The sequence below is a fragment of the Vulpes vulpes genome, chromosome 9 (genome assembly GCF_048418805.1).
Source record: "Vulpes vulpes isolate BD-2025 chromosome 9, VulVul3, whole genome shotgun sequence".
NCBI classification, from domain to species: Eukaryota; Metazoa; Chordata; class Mammalia; order Carnivora; family Canidae; genus Vulpes; species Vulpes vulpes.
In genome coordinates this window covers 21,642,024-21,659,094 of record NC_132788.1, presented here as the reverse complement: position 1 = coordinate 21,659,094, position 17,071 = coordinate 21,642,024, and the positions used below count along the sequence as shown (strand labels likewise).

The window sequence follows — 17,071 nt, the reverse complement described above, 5'->3', positions numbered from 1 at the left end:
CCCATCTGTAAAACGAGGACAATAACTATGTCAGAGACAGTGTGTGAAGTATCCAGCTAAGTGGTGTACAGTGGACACCGAAGATGTCAACTGCCCCCTCCTCGCTCCCTGCCATTGGCATAATATCTAAAATAAAACAGTGGGGGCTTTTCCACTCCTTTCCAGGGGCTCAGCTGAGCTTCCTAAGAAAAGGGGTCAGTAAATCTCATGCACAGTTTGATTTGTGGCCACTCAGAATTATTCTGCACCCTGCTGAACATTTTTCAGAAACACCCGTCAGCCCTGAAAGTCTCTCAGGACTGTGGCCTAATCTTGGGGGGTGGCTGTTGTGTTACCCGTCACTCCCAGTTATCACTGGGCTCTCTTGGGCAGTGAACCCAGCTTTGAGGGGGGTCATGGTGCGTCCACAAAGGGCTCTGAGTAGTTGGGAACCGGGTCCCACAAAACCCAGCATGCTTTGCAGCCACAGTTCTTACCTGTGGAGGCGGTTGAGCATGATTAGCATGGGTGCCCTAGGATGGTATCCCCCCCTTTTTTTTTTGGTATCCCCTTTCCTGGATCACTCCCTGCCCTTGGCTTGCCCCTCGCCTGCCTGGAGAATTCTGTGGGGTTTTCGCGATAGAAAGAGGGAGGGGAGAAGGACAAGAGAAACCAGAGGCCGTGCACCATGCTGATGAGAAAGCAAAGTGAAGTTTTAAGGACAAGGGGAATTAGGTTTCCCTCTTGGTGGTCGAGAAAACAAATACAAAAAAAAAAAAAAAGTCTCTTAGAAATTGCTTTTGGGCCATTTTCTTTTGATCTCAGAGCTGCTCTGAGACTGGAGCACAGGGGACCCAGTCCCCAGAAGTCACATTCAGACAATGCTTGCTGGGGTGTCTGTCCACCTCAGGAGACAGCCAGACACCTGGGTAGACTGGGGGACACTCAAGTGATCCGTGTGATCCCATCCCCAGCAATCCTGAAATTTCTTTTACAGCACAGGCTGCAAGCTCCTGTCTTACATGCAAAACCCATCACGAATGTTTATTGAGCACTAACTGTGTCCGCTCTTCCAACACCCCAGATGCACTGCTGTTCTGACCATCCCCATTTTCCAGGTGAGCAAACTCAAACTGAGGTAGCCAGAGGTAGAGACTTGGCCCAGGTCACACAGACAATACTGCTAGAGCCGGGATGCAAAACCCAAGCCCCAGTGCTTAGCTCCAGTGGCCAGAGGCCCCACGGCCCAGAGTACAGATGAGCCCCTGCAGGTGAGGACACGAGGTGAGCTGTGCAGTGCACAGGGATCTCTTCCGGCCCATGTGCAGGCCAGCACCCCGCTTCATGCAGCACAGCCAGGCCTGTTAGGAAGCCCCTCCAGATATTCAAAGGTAAAAAGAGGTGTGCCCTCCGAAGGACGGCTCCTGACACAGAAAGCACGAACTGTCCTTGGCTCGGCCACGTATTTAACATTTATTATCTCATTTACTCCTCCTGGGTTGAGGATTATTCTCTCCAAGTTACAGATGAAAACAGGGAGGTCCTGAGGAGCTAAATAACCTGCCTACTGGCGCATGCCTCGTACATGCCAGGTCTTGAACCCAGATCTGAGTCCAGAATCTGTGTTCATAACCAGCTCCCCAAAACGGACTCTCATAAAGTTTAAGAAATGCTTTTCAGTGTTATGGTCAGGTGCATATGGACACCGTCCCAGGCCCCGGCTCCTGTCCTGGCTCCTCCCCTACCTGCTAACCCAGAAAGACCTCCTGCACTGTCCGGCTCCTGGCTCAGAACTTTTAATGGGGATGGAACCTCTTGGCCTGCTTGCCCTTTTCCGCAGGGTGGCCAGGAGGCTCCTGGGAGGCAGGGATGCCTCAACATGCACGATGGCTCCTTCTCACTTGTGTCTGTTGGAGATGAATGAGGTTTAGTGGAGATAGCGTGTCGGGAGGGCACCTGCCAAGTGTCTGTCGGAGAGGGGCCTGGGGTGGCTTTGAGGCCTGTGTGGAGCTGAGCCGACACTGTCCACGGAGCCCCTGATTTCCCAGGAGCTTCCGTGAAGAGGTGTCCATCCCAACCCCCCCCACCCTGGCCAGTCAGTGGAGCGGCGAAGGGGGTGCCGAAACTCACCTGGGTGGCCAGGATGCCGTGTTTGATCCCTGTGTTATGGGTTCCGGACCCGATGACGCCCCCCGCAGTCACGTCTGACACAGCTCCCAGGCTGGGCTCAACAGGAAGGAGGGAGAGGAACACAGGGACCCGTTAGGCTTCCCTGGGACCATACCCCGCACCCCTGCAGTTGCAGTACAAAGCCCCTCGGAGCAGAATAGTAGATTCATCTCTTGCCCAGGTTCTGGCCCCGAATGTACCACGACTTAGCTTGTCTGACTTGGTGGCCCTTCCCTTCTCTGAGCCTCAGCCTCCCCATCTCAGTGGCCTGTCGGTAAGCAGGTAGGGGGCATGGTTCGAGTCTGAGGGGGGCTGCCTGCTGACTTTGGGGTTTCTGCAGCATAGAACATGCCTTTCCTTTGCCCTCCACCTACCAACAATGCCTTCTCCACCAACCAAACGCCCAAATGCTCCTGCTAACACCTCTCTCAACGCAGCCTGTCAAGGCCCACAAAGTCCCTGAGGGAGTGACCTGGTTCAAATGGCTCACACAGCTGTCCCAGGAAGGTACGAGAAGGCTGGAGCCTCCCTGAGCCGACAGCAAAGGGAGAGGCGGCTGTGTCATCCCCGTGCTCAGAAACAGTCAGGGGCTCCTCAGGGTCCCCAGGATAAGCCCACATCTCTCAGCCCAGAGTCCTGGGCCCTGGGAGGAATGCTAACAGCACTGCGTGTGCACAGGAGGACCAGGGTCCTGAAGGGGAGCCTTGGAGACTTGTGCTCTGGGGCAGGTGTTAGAGACGTGTGCCTGGATCTCAGGGTCAAGGGAGAGGGTGTTCAGAAGTCTTACTTCCTAGGATCATCCTCTGAGACATCTCAGCCCTGGCTTAAAGGAGAAGGAAACGGATGTTTACTCAAGGCCTCCCCGGTGCCAAGGGGTGGGAGCATTATGTGCTGCTCAATATCTTCACAATAGTTCAGCCCACATGAGAGGTGGGCTCAGCAGGTGAGGCGGTGTGCCCACCACCTCGCACCCCCTGGCTCCCAGCACAGAGCAAGGACCCCTACGGCAGGCGGGGCCTGGCTCCCAAAGTTGCTGCAGGAGCCCCGTGGCCAAGACAGTGATTAGAAAGTCTAGCTTCAGGGGCCCTGGGTGGCTCGGTGGTTGAGCATCTGCCCTTGGCTCAGGTCGTGATCCCAGGGTTTGGGGATAGAGTCTTGCGTCGGGCTCCCCACACGGAGCCTGCTTCTCCCTCTGCCTCTGTCTCTGCCTCTCTCTGTATCTCTCATGAATAAATAAAGTCTAAGAAAGAAAGAAAGAAAGAAAGAAAGAAAGAAAGAAAGAAAGAAAGTCTAGCCTCAGACCTTCCTAGGGAGGTGGTGAGACCCGGAGGCTGTCCTGGCAAAATAGGAAGAGGATGAAAAAACCCAAGCCTCTCCAGCCTCCCCTTACTCGCCCCCACTACCACCTTTGTGTCTAGTCTTGTCTCTTTGTCCACGTTCACTGGGTTACTTGGGAAAATACCAGGATGTTTTTTTTTTTTTTTTAAATAAAGACTTTATTTATTTATTTGAGAGAAGGGGAGAGAGAGAGAGCACGAGTTAGGGGAGCGGTGGAGGGAGAAGCAGACTCCCCACTGAGCTTGGAGCCCAACAACGCGGGGCTCAATCCCAGGACCCTGGCATCATGCCCTGAGCTGAAGGCAGACACCTAACCGACTGAGACACCCAGGTGCCCCGAAAATACCAGAATGTTAAGAGGATCATGGTATCCTGCCCTAGGGAAATCCTCCAGCATGTGGAAAGGCGTATAGCACGGAGATGTTCATCACGGCATGACGTAGAAATAGTGAAAACCTGAGAAGGAGCTCAGAGCCCACAGAGGGGGTGGTTAATGGGACTGCAGGGTGTCTCCTCGTCTCCACGAACTTTACCAGGCTACTACAGGAAACAGGCTTGCCACCACCTCGTGAAAAGGAATAAACTGGATTAAAGCGAGGCCCTGGCGGAGAAGGGTCAAGGAAGGGAGGATTAGACTGGGCCCTGAGAGGCTGGAGGCAGCCCGCCCAGGGGAAAGGTCACCTCTGGAACCTGTGAGGGGAGGCGCCGGCGGAGCCAGAAGGTAAGCGCAAGGGGACGCTGACTGAGCAGTCATGTGGGGCAGCTTTAGCTCGTCCAGTCCTCCGAGCCCCCTGCTCTCAGACCCGTTTTCTAGGCCTGAGGCCCAGACGGGCCAAGGAACTGGACGAACAGTGGGAATGAGGCAGAAGCAGCAAGATTTGCACCCCGGCCATCTGCCTCTGGAGCTGGGGTCTACACCATGCTGCTGTCCAGCCTCCTCTGGTTCACCATTGAGGTGGAGTGTTCCAGAACTTTCCAGCTGTGTGGCCTTGGTAAGCCACTTTGGCTCAGACCCTAGTTTCCTCATCTGTAAACAGGCTTATATCCCTCACCTGTCAAGCACCCAGCATGCGGCCTGCCTCAGCTCTGGTCTTGCCCCTTCAGCCCCCCCAGCCGCAGGTACCCCTGGAGTGCCCACAGCATCCTCAGAGCTGTCCACCCAAGCTCCCTCCCGCCGATACAGAGGATAGGACACCCTAACTCCCTTTGAGTGGCAGAAGGGCCCCATGCAGACGGCCACTTGAGGACTGGGTCCCCAGGGTGGGGACGGAGACACACCATGAACGGGGCACAGAGATGCTTCAGAGTCCAGAAGCTGATGCCCATAGTCAATAGGACATGTCTCTTCCTGTCATCATTGGCCACAGGTTCTGTCCCACTATCTGCTCACAGGCCCCTGTATGCCTGGCACGCTCTCCCCCTCCTGGCCTTTCACTCATGCTGTTCCCTCTGCCTGAATCCCTTCTCTCCTCTTTTTCTCTGGTTTATGCCTGGGCATCTTTAGGACTCAATCCAGGGGCCCCTCCTGCAGGCTCCCTGATTCCTATCCTCACACTCGTCCCCCTGTCTGCCAGGGCTGAACCTGGGGCCCCCTGAGAGCCCCAAAGGCCCTGAACACTTCTCTGACATTGAATCTAGGGTCCTTTATTATGCTTATCATTTTGTGTATTAGTCTGCTCCTTGCAAGGTGCTCCTTGGGGTTTTATTCATCCCTGCCTCTTGAGGGCCTACACATGGCAGTCTCCTCACAAATGTTGGAGTTGCCATGATCTTTGGAGAAGCAGGAACAGGATAGGATAGGTTTCCAGAGTGAAAATGTGTAGCACTGCCCCAGGGCCTGTGGTAAGAGAGCTAAGGCAAATGGACCCCCCACACTTGAAAACAAACCACAGGCTTCCATGGGTGCAGTTTCCAGCTGCGAAGAGATATCCAAGTCCAATATCCAAAACACCTGTCACATCTTTTTCCAATGGTTGATATTCTACAGGTAGACATTCAATCCTTTGGCTGTATTTAACACCTGTTTCGATGGAAATCCTCTGATATTAAACTGAGCAGTCCCTGACACCACGTTTGGATAGAGAGATGAATACAGACAGAGATAGGAATACCAGCAAGTCCTGCAGCTCCATCAGCGTGCCCTTCCGTTCCACCGTGCTTATTCTGCAGACCCTTCTGTCTGGGTCTGTGCAGTTGTTTATTGCAAGTTTTAAGAAAAATTTAACCATTGTTTTCCTGCTCCTTTACAAGACTGGTACTAACACTTGACCCATCTCTGGCCTATTTCTTTCTATTATCACACAATAGTCCCTGAACTCATGGGGGACAGCGAGACAAGTACTCCATGGGGGAAGAACAGGGGTCCAGAGAAAGGGAGGGGGTGCATCCTGGGAAGCATTTCTCTGTCTCCCATCAGATCCTTGAGTGTCCAGCCGAGGCCAGGGGAGGGTAGTGAGCAGTGTTAGCCCCCCAGGGAAGGGAGAGGTGGTTCTTACTTGGACAAGGCCAGGCTGTGCTTGCCCAGCTGTGGGTGCAGGTCAGCCAGGAGGATGCCGGCCTCCACAGTCACCTGCTTCTTCTCTGTGTCCACCTGCAAGAGACCAGCACAGGTGGTGGTGGTGGTGAGGCTATCACCCAGCCCCCACCCAACAGTCATACTGCCACGAATATGAACCTGTCTGTCCCAGCCTGTGATCGGCTCAAGCCACCACTTGCTGCAAGCAGCTGAAGAGGGTGTGGGCAGGCCCTGGATTTGCTGGAGTTCTGGGAATACAGCTGTCCCCCCTTATCTACAGGGGATACATTCCAAGACTGCCCCAGTGGATGCCTGAAACCACAGATAACACTGAACTTTATATATACTATGGTTTTTTTCTATATACACATACCTATGATAAAGTTTAGATATTATGCACAGAAAGTAACAACCCTAACTAAAAATAAACTAGAACAATTATAACAATATACTGTCACAGGGGATCCCTGGGTGGCTCAGCGGTTTAGCGCCTGCCTTCGGCTCAGGGCACAATCTTGGAGTCCCGAGATTGAGTCCTGCATCGGGCTCCCTGCATGGGGCCTGCTTCTCCCTCTGCCTGTGTCTCTGCCTCTCTCTCTGTGTCTTTCATGAATAAATACATAAAATCTTAAAAAAAAAAAACAACAAAAAAACCCCCAATATACTGTCACAAAAGTTACATGAACTCTCTCTTAAGATTTCTTATTGTACTGTGCTCAGCCTCTTTCGTCTCATAAGGATGTGGGATGATAAAATGCCTACGTGATGAGATGAAGTGAGGTGAAGGACTTAGGAGTTGTGACATAGGATTAGGCTGTTGACCTTCTGATAATGTCAGGAGGATCATTTGCTTTCTGATGGTGGTTGACCCCCAGAGCAAAACCACAGATAAGGGGGAGGCTAGGGTAACCCTAGCTAGGGTTCTCTGTAACCCCTTCTTCTCACAAGAGAGGGAGATGAGCAGGGAAGAGAAGGGGTTCACCCAGAGTGCCCCAACTGCACTCTCCCCAAACCCCACCCTGCCTAGACCAGGAAGGTGGGATTCCAAGAGGCGCACAAAGTCACCAACTGACAAGGATCTAATCTTATAGGGGCTTGATTTTGCTAGATGGGAGTCCAGATTCCCCACTTATTCTCACCCAGGGAGGTCTGAGGCAAAGACTGAGGACCAGAAGAGGACAGGAGGTTCCTGCCCTGTGTGAGAAGAGGCACTAGAAGATCCCTGGCAGCGCAGGGAGGTAGGAGCAGATTGTCTCCTTTCACAGGAAGGAGTCCAATCCTCACTAACTAGCAATCAGAGCTCATTACTGCTGTGACTTGATATCTTGACCAGAGCATTTTCTACACAATGGAGACTGTCAGCCTGAGCAAAGAAGGAAATAATAGAGAGAAGAACCCCAGAACCTCTGCTAGCAGGGCTGGGTGGACAGGAGGTTATTTGGCAAAACTAGAGCTCAAAGGAGCTGACCCTGTCGGGTGAGGAGTCTTCCTAACATGCGGGCACCTGTCTGGCCTCTGCTCCCTGGCAGGTGCCTGCGGGGGGCACTCACCGAGCATGGGCTGAATTGCATGGACAGGGCTGGGGTCAGATTCCTGCGATGGTGCCCAGCTCTGCTACTGATCGGGCGTGTAACCCTAGGCAAGGCACTCATCCTCTCTGATCCTGTCCCCCCGTATGTAAAACCAGTGAAGTGTAAGTCCTCCTGGATTTGTGATTGTGAGTCCATCTTTGGGGGGCTGACCTGCCATTCTTGTTCAGGAGTAGAGAGGAGGCCCATCCTCTCAGTGGCCACAAGGAGGTGCACACACCTGCCAAGAAGCGTGGGCAGGCCCATGGCTCTGTGAAGGGGTGATCATGAGCGGGTCAGAAACAGGGTGGGGGGTGGGGTTGGAGGCTGTCACTTTGGACTCAGGGACAGGGAGGGGATCAGGTCTGAGGGCCAAGACTAAGGCCCCTGGGGTCTGGGATGGAGGTTGAGGCTGCTGGGTTCAAGAACAGCAGAGGTGGGGGGAGCCAAGGCTCTGAGTACCTGGAGAACCCGGTTCATCTTGCCCATGTGGATCATGAAGCCATCCGTGCAGGCGATGTCCGAGGGTGAGTGGCCACCACCCACCACCTTCACCCGCTTGTTCTGTTGCCTGGCCAGGGCCAGCACCTGCCAAGGTAAAGCCAGCGTCAGGCCCAGCTCGGGGGTGTCTTGGTGAAGTGGCCGGAGACCTTGCAGGACCTGCAGGGGGGTGGGCCGCCCAGGCTTTGCGCCCCTCCCCTGCCACCGCCCACCAGGCCTCCAAGGCCCCCAGCTGGCTGGAGGCTGCTGTGCAGTCCACTCTGGGAAAGAGAGCTGGAGTGCAGGGCCGGGAGGTGAACGGGATGGAGAACCAAGGAATCATCCTGGGTGGATGGAGGGTTCCTGTGTACTCTCCCCACCTCAGCTGGAGGCTCTTCTATGGGCACATCTGATCACTCTCTTCCCCAACACGAAGCCTTTCAAGGGCACCGCAGTGCCTTCAGAATAAGGTCCCAACTCCTCCTCTTGGCCTACTCGTGCTCAGCTGCCTCCCAAGCTGGAATGAAGGCTCCTGGGGGTGACAGTGGCTTAATTTGACTTGGTACCTGTGTCTACCCCAGCCCCAGCCTCACGAGTCTCTAGTGATCACTGAATGAATACATAAACACATGGTCTCACTTAAATGAACGGATTCCCTTTCACCTGCATGTCCCTGCTCAAAAACCTCACATCTGGTCCACGGAACACTCGTCGTACAATAGGTACCACAAGGGGTTCCATGAGGAAGTGAGATGGGGAAGGGCTCGACTTCACTAGCTCCTTTATCCACCAACCGTGCCTGTGGCACGTTCCAGACTATAGGCTCTACAACAACGAAGTCTGTTTAACACCATCTTGCATGAGCCCCCTTGACCACACAACCTAGATTTCGGACCCTGCTAGCCCTCCAGGGAAATGTCAGCCTGCGGTGGCCTCAGCCTGCTAGGAATTCAGTTGTGTAGGTCAACACAGCTTAGGAACGGCCTTGACATACGGCCCTATGGCATACCTCCAGCTTTTCCCTCAGCTCAGGAGGAAGCCAGTTACCTCGGCATTCAAGGCCCTTTGATCCCACCCTCCCAACCTTCCTCTTCTGCCCTCGGCCGACTCATCCCCTCCAGGCATGTCTGTACCCACCCCTGAGCCCTCTGCTGACTCCCCAGGCATGCTCCTCACTTCCCCCTTGTTGGCAGTGCCGTTCCCCGGAAGTGGAGCTCTTATTCATTCTCCTGGGCCCAGCTTTGAATCAGACAATCCCTGTGTGAATCCTGGCTCTGATCCTTATTAATGTGGGAGATTACAAAGTCTCTATTAGCCTCAGTTTACTCAACTGTGAAACAGAATAATTGCAAGTGATTATAAATATGCAATAAGGAAACAAACAAGGAGCGGAGACAGAGAACACTGGGCCATACTGCAGATGAGGTGGTCTGGGAATCCACTGAGGAGCTCATCTTTACCCTGAGACTGGAAGGATGACAAGGAGTTAGTCCTGTGAAAAGTGAAGGCACAGGCATTCCTGGCGGTGGGAACAGCAAATGCAAAGGCCCTGAGGTAGGGAAAGGTTTGATTTGCCTAATGCACCAAGGGTGAACCAAAGCCAGGTGATACATGGCATTGGGAGTCAAGCTAGGGTTTATTCCACAAACAATAGGGAGCCTCTGAAGGGCTTTAAGCAGGAGAGTAGCCCAACCCAACTTATATTTTAGGATGACTACTTTTACTGATAAGGAAATTTCATTCCAAGGAAGTAAAAATTGAATCAGGGAGACCCAGGACAAGGCCACTGCAGGTCATGGTGGGCGAGGAAAGGATGAACTGGGCATGGAAAGTGGCAACCGTGATGAAGAGAAAGAGATGGATTCTGGAAACTTCTGGGGCCAGGCTTGCTGATGTTAGATAAGAGTAAAGAAAAGAGGGACACCTGCATGGCTCAGAGGTTGAATGTCTGCCTTTGGCTCAGGGCGTGATCCCAGGGTCCTGGGATTGAGTCTCGCATTGGGTTCCCTGCAGGGAGCCTGCTTCTTCCTCTGCCTCTGTCTCTGCCTCTCTCTCTCTGTGTGTGTCTCATGACTAAATAAATAAAATATTTTTTTTTTTTTTTTTTTTAAGGGGGTAGAGAAAGGACAGCGACCACTTTCTGGCTTCCAGTTTGAGTGACCAGGTGCCCGATGCAGAGACAGGGATAGAAAGACATGGAAGTCAGAAACCAAAGAGCCCCAGAACACTGGGAATGGAGTTCGGGGCGTGTCAGTCTGTGATGCCCCGAGACCCCCAAGGAGGCAGTCGCCGGCAGCTCTGCACCCCGATCGGAGGCCTGAGCTGCAAGTGAAAGGCTGGCGGTCATTGGTGGCACAGTGGGTTGTAACCCGGAGCTGCAGCAGGGGAGGTGGGGGCCAGGACCCCGGAACGCAGCCCCCTTCGTGGGGCTCTCCCCTGGCCAGCGATCCTGGGAAGGGGGTGCGTTTTGGGGGGTGGGGAGGTTCCTAGCCCAGCAAGTCCCGCTCCCTGCCCTGGAGGGACACTCACCTCTCTGACCTCCTCCACGGACGTGGGCTGGAAGTACATTTCTGGGCAGCAGCCATAGGTCCTGGCCCAGTTCTGGAACTTGACTCCTTTGTACCCGTGGACCTGCGAGGGGCGAAGAGCTGGGTGGCCAGGGCTGAGGCCGCCGTGGGATGGGAGGCTGCGGCCAGGGCGCTGAGCCAGGCTGCTCCGCCCCGGTCACGGTCACCGCTCAGGGCCCGGGGGGAGGTGGAACACGTCGGCAGCTCTGAAGCTGAGCAGCTACGTGCAGCGCTTGTCGCCCTGGACCCCTCGCGGCCGCGGGGGCGGATGGCACGGGAAACCGTGTGTCCCTTCTTAGTAGGAGGGACGGGGTCAGGGGCGGAGGCTGAGAGGGCAGGCCTCAGGGCGCCTGGCCCTGCTCTGTCTGGGGCACCTCTTGGGGGGTGACTGGAGAAGGGGTGGCATGAGCTGGCCTGGTGGCCCGAGAAGGCCTTGGAGCTGGCTCTCACCTCTCCCACCGGGCTTCTCCTGCCAGGGAGGGCCAGGTCTGGGAGACTCCACGGCAGCCTTCCCGGCCTCGAAGCCGAAGCAGGGAGCCCCAGGGATAAGCCTGTGTATCGAGCACTGTACTGAGAGCCTCTATATATCACATCTTATTTAGACCTTATAATAATGCGGCGAAAGCGGTAACATTGCCATTTTCAGGAGCAGAAACCAAAGCTCAGAGAGGTGAAGTAACTTCCCCAAGCACACACAGCAATCAAATGAAGACACGGGAGTCCAACCCGGACTTTCACCTCCCAAGCTTTCCCCAACACCCCAGTGCCACCCCTAAAGCCTCAAGTCTAATTCAAGAGGGTCCCCGTGGCCTCCCCCTGCAGCCCCAGACCTGACTTAATTTTGTCCTCCCCTGCCTGGTTCATGGGCACAACCTGGACGCAGCCTGCCGGGCTGGCGGGCTGTGCGGCGTTAGCCTACCATGGCTCCAGGGGTGGGTCGGTGGCCTTGGCTGACTGTGGCTTCCTCGGGGACAGAGCACTGGGCAGCGGGCTGCAGGGACGAGGTGGAGCGAGGGCCCGGAGCACAGTGACCTCCCTCTGCTCAGGGCTGACTCTGATGTACCGCATACCCCGAGGGGCTTTGGGCCCTGGCAAAGGTGGGTAAACAGTGTTGCGACAAGCTCCACCCATACAAACAGCAGCTCAGGCCTGCCCCCTGCCTCGGGGGCCCTTCTCAGGCAGAAGGTGGAAGAGCAGAGTTTAAGAGGTAGTGGCTCTGTTCCGGAAGTGTCTTGCACTCTGACCCCAACCCCAACACCCTGCTGCTTCAGAACTGGGTCCTTGATTCCGTAGGTCAGGGGAGGCTATGATGTGGGGGGCTTGTGGGGGTCCTAACGTAGGGCCTCCCTTGGTGCCTGCTTGCAGGAGGGTACACGTGGCACGCCACATGGAATGGAATCTGCACCTGTGCTAGTTAGCCCACTTGTCAGACTCGGGGGATGAGTACAGGAAGCCAGCCATCACTCTAGGAGACAGGACGGGGGTGGGGGGTGGGGGGAGAAAAGGGACACTCAGTCCAGGCAGAGTCTTCTAGCAGAGGCCTTCCCTTCCCTAGGCTTTAGGGCAGACAGAGCTGGTTCCTTATCTATACTTTTTGCCTGATAACACTTGAGGGCCTCGTTTTCCTCCTTGATAGTGTTGGGGCACATTTGCCTAATTCTCTGGGTCCATGGAAAGGTTAGAGGTGCTGGATGAGGAGCATGGGGACACAACAGGAACTTGGAAATGGCCCCAAGCTCTTGCATCTGCCCCAGCTGTGAGCTGGCTGGCCGCAGGATTCTGGGGACCCTACTGTCCTACTGCCAACCCTTAGCTAGTGTCTGGCCCAGAGCCAGCGTCCAGAGCACATTTGTGCAATGAACAAACAAATGAGTCATTGAGCATCTCGGCTTCTCAGATCTCTCCAAGCAGGAAGCATGAGCAACAGCCCTGGGGTTTGAGAAGAGGAAAGGCTGGGCTGCTGGAGCGGAACTGGGGGTCTGAGAAGCAGAAAAAAAGTCCTGGAAGGGGGGTGGGGTGTCAGAGTCCCATCTGTATCCCCCAAACCAGGATTCCTGCCAAGCAGTCGAGGGCACGTGTCTGAATGGTACCCCAGCCCCAGATGCAAATGTCCCTGTGTGAGATGGGGGTGGCAGCTGTGTGCTCCTCCCAGGGAGGGCCTGTCCGGAGGCACTGTGTTTTATGGCAACTCAGCAGCTGGGTCATAGAGAGAGGAGTCCTGGGGCCACAGGAAGGAGCTGACTTTGTGGGAAGGGCCCTATTATAGGCTGAACCGTGTTCCTCCCAAATTCCTGTGGTGAAGCCTTAACCCCCAGCACCTTTGAATGTGACTGTACTTGGAGATAAGGCCTCTAAAGAGATAATTAAGGGACGCCTGGGTGGCTCAGCGGTTAAGGGTCTGCCTTTGACTCAGGGAGTGATCCCGGGGTCCTGGGAATCGAGTCCCACATCAGGCTCTCTGCAGGGAGCCTGCTTCTCCCTCTGCCTGTGTCTCTGCTTCTCTCTCTCTCTCTCACTCTGTGTCTCTCATGAGTAAATAAAAAAAATCTTAAAAAAAGAGAGAGATATAATTAAGTTAAAATGAGGTCATTAGGACGGGCCCTGATCTAATGCGACTAGTGTCCTGAGAAGAAGAGGACAGTAGAACACAGGCACGTAGCACGAAGGCCATGTGGGCACTCCTGGAAAAGGCAGCCGTCTGCTGGCCTAGGAGAGAGGCCTCAGGAGAACCCAGCTGCGCTGACCGCTTGATCTTGGACTTCCAGCCTCCGGAACCGTGAGGACATAAATCTCTGCTGCTGAAACCACTCAGTCTGTGGTACTTTGTTAAGGCAGCCCCTGCAAATTAATGCATAGAGTCTACAAGCTCCTGAGGCTGGCCCCCCACCCCCCGCCCCCGCCCCGAGGCCTTCACGAGAGAGAAGAGCAGGGCCTGGCTCTCACCTCTGAGCCTGTTTCACTTGGGCTGTCCCTGATAGAAGAGGCAGTGTCTGTGCACTCCACGGCTGCTGGCTCCCTGTCAGAGAGGAGGCGGGGGTGGGGTGGGGGGGGTGGAACCTCCCCGTAGAACCTCAGCTTCCCTGCCTGGGAAAGCAGGGCTTGGTGAGGGACACAGGGGGTGGAGGCCTTGGGACTCAAGGTGGAGAAAGCACCTGGTTGGCTATTGTTCCAAAGGCCTGGAAGGAGGTCCAGGAACTGTAGCCAACTGATGGGGTGAGTATCAAGCCGGAGGGGGGACAGGTGGGTTGAGGGATGAGGGGAGCCCGAGGGTTAGCCTGGTGTTACCCCTGATAAATAACTTATTTCCCACTCACCCTTAAGGTTTGTCCCTACAATTTCAGGCCAAGTATGTCCTGCTCCCACCCACACTGAATGCCCCATTCAATCACAGTCAAGACTCAAGGTTTCTCCTTTTGGTGAATGCATTCTGTGCTGACACTTTCTGGAAGCCAGGTGCTGTGGGGTGCAGGTAGGCTGGGCTGTACCTCAGAACTGCCCCAGGGGCTCCTATCTCTCCCCTGCTGAGATTTCCCAGAGCCTGGGGAATCATGCAGTTTTCTTTCTTCACCTCTTGCGACTGCCCTTGGATGGAAGGCTTTTTCCCCTACCCCCACAAGCCAGTCACATCAATCTTATAAACTGCCTTTATTGAGAAACATAAAATGACATGAATATAAAAATCAGCAAAAACACTGTGTATCAGTTAATTCAATCTGTTGTTGCCACCATCTCATGGTTGAGGTTGATAATTTAGTGCTTATTTCCTCTTGCCTGAAGGGCTCAGCTAGTTCAATAATTGCTGAGTCTTATTTTTTTTCAAACATTTGTTGGCAAGGGAAATTAATGTAACTGTTTCAATGGTCACTGAAGCTTGTTTTTTGACCTTTTCTCCACTCATACTTGTTAATCAATCAGAATGAGCTCCTTAATATAAAATCTGTATGTGGTAACGTAACACTTCTCTGAAGTAATGTGAACACTGGGAAGCGTGTTTAATGATTTCTCATCTGTAGATATTACTTCTTTGTCCCATTCATTCTCTTTAAAATGTAATGTAGGGCATAAAGTTCGCTCAATACATAAGACAAAGAGGGATGGCACTAATGTCCTCTGTGTCTCAGGATTCTTTTTCCACCTGAATCCAGGATAATTAATGGAGAGAAGGACCAAATATCCATCTCCTCAATCTATTCAACTGCCAAAAAAGACTATTGTTTGGGGCATGGAGGTGGTTTCCTCTGGACTTTTCTAACTCTGATTTACAAAAACCAAGAATTGTTTCTGTCTTTGAGATTCTGACATAAGTCAGATAGTCACCCCTACTGTCCAGTGCTGATACATTCTGCCCCATTCTGGGGGGGGGGGGGGGGGGGGGGGCGGGGCTTGGCATGAACATCATAAAAAAGAGTGATGAACTGCATAAGAAACCCACATTAGGTCTTATCCAAGGCCTTTTAGACTTGCAAGTTATTTTTTAATTGATTTAAAATGAGTTCACTACCCATGGAATGGGAGAAAATATTTGTAAATCATTTATCTTATAAGGGATTGAAATCCACAATATATAAAGAACTCCTACAACTCAACATGAAAACAAACATGGATTAAAATGGGGCAAGGACAATAGCCAAACTGTGGAAGGAGCCTCGGTGTCCATCGAAAGATGAATGGATAAAGAAGATGTGGTTTATGTATACAATGGAATATTACTCAGCCATTAGAAACGACAAATACCCACCATTTGCTTCAACGTGGATGGAACTGGAGGGTATTATGCTGAGTGAAATAAGTCAATCGGAGAAGGACAAACAGTGTATGTTCTCATTCATTTGGGGAATATGAATAATAGTGAAAGGGAATATAAAGGAAGGGAAAAGAAATGTTGGGAAATATCAGGAAGGGAGACAGAACATAAAGACTCCTAACTCGGGGAAACGAACTACGGGTGGTGGAAGGGGAGGAGGGCGGGTGTTGGAGGGGAATGGGTGACGGGCACTGAGGTGGACACTTGACGGGATGAGCACTGGGTGTTTTTCTGTATGTTGGTAAATTGAACACCAATAAAAATTAATTAAAAAAAATAAATAAATAAGGACACGAAATTTTAAAACAAATTATAAATGTATTATCCATGTCTTTTGATAAAAAGTTATGTTGGCTCTAAATAAAGAGAAATTTGGGGAGAAACAGAATTAGTTATTTTTATTTATTTATATGTTTATAAAAAAAATAAATAAAATGGGGCAAGGACTTGAATAGCCATTTCTCTAAAGGAGATATACAAATGGCCAACAAGCACATGAAAAGATGCTCAACATCACTATTAGGGAAATGAAAATCAAAACTACAGAGAGATACCACTTCACACCCATGAGGATGGCTATTCTCAAAAACTCAGAAAATAGCAAGTGTTGGTGAAAAAAACAAAACAAAACAAAACCCTTTGCATCACTATGGGAATGTAAAGTGGTGCAGCTACCCTGGAAAAACAGTCTAGTGAGTTCTCAAAAAATTAAACACAGAATTATCACATGATCTAGCAATTCCACCTCTGGGTATTCACTCAGAAGAACTGAAAGCAAAGACTCGAAGATATTTGTACACCATATTCATAGCAGCATTATTCACAATAGCCAAAAGGTAGAAGTAACTCAAGTGTCAACCAATGGATGAAGAGATAAACAAAATGTGGCAAATCCATACAATGGACTATTATTCATCCTTCAAAAGGAAGGAATACCTAACACAGGCTACAACAACATAAATGAGTCTCAAGGATTTTATAGTAAGTGAAATAAGCCAATCACCAAAAGACAAATATTGTATGATTCCACTTATAGGAATTAGCTAGAATAGTCAAATTCATAGACTGAAAGTAGAATGAGGGTTGCTGTGTATTGGGGAGAGGGAGAATGGGGAGTTGGTATTTAATGGGAGTCTTAATAAGAGTCTTTTTTAAACAATTTATTTATTTATTTTAATATTTTATTTATTTATTTGAAAAAGAGAGAGCACAAGTAGGGGGAGCAGCAGAGGGAGAAGCAGGCTTCCCACTTAGCAATCCCAGGACCGTGGGAACATGACCTGAGCTTAAGGCAGATGCTTAACCAACTGAGCCACCCAGGCGCCCCTATTTATCTATTTTATAGTAGGTTCCATGCCCAAGATGGGGCTTGAACTCACGACCCTGAGATCAAGAGTTGGACGTTCTACTGACTGAGCCAGCCAGGTGCCCCAAGAGTCTTATTCCATCAAGGTTCGGTATGGTGGACACAGTCATGCAATTGGCTATCCACCTCACCCATTAGGACATCAAAATCAAGAATCTGAAATGAACTCAATTATCCATCCATCCATCTATGCTTCCATTCTCTGATTCATTCAGCAAAAATCTAATGAGCATCTATAAAATGTCAGGCATCTGCTGCTGGATTAGGATCGAGAACAAATCAGCT

General features: G+C 52.1%; 1 protein-coding gene across 2 annotated transcripts in view; it reads right to left on the bottom strand.

Moving 5' to 3' along the window:
* LOC112926784 (L-gulonolactone oxidase) overlaps nt 1-11,868 on the bottom strand; it is a 32,069-nt gene extending 20,201 nt beyond the window's left edge. Inside the window, exons 1-5 of one of the 2 annotated variants that reach the window (XR_011994170.1) lie at nt 11,536-11,699; nt 10,579-10,680; nt 8,032-8,157; nt 5,982-6,076; nt 2,110-2,200 (exon numbers count right to left, since the gene is read on the bottom strand). Coding sequence is in view for 1 of the 2 variants with exons in the window: in XM_026007879.2 (XP_025863664.1) it covers nt 2,110-2,200; nt 5,982-6,076; nt 8,032-8,157; nt 10,579-10,680; nt 11,536-11,538 (417 nt within the window). In the remaining variant the exon portion in view is untranslated. Of the gene's footprint in view, nt 1-2,109; nt 2,201-5,981; nt 6,077-8,031; nt 8,158-10,578; nt 10,681-11,535 lie in introns of both variants that reach the window. The other variant, XM_026007879.2, reaches the window with a different exon arrangement.
* Between the last annotated feature and the right edge of the window lie 5,203 nt (nt 11,869-17,071).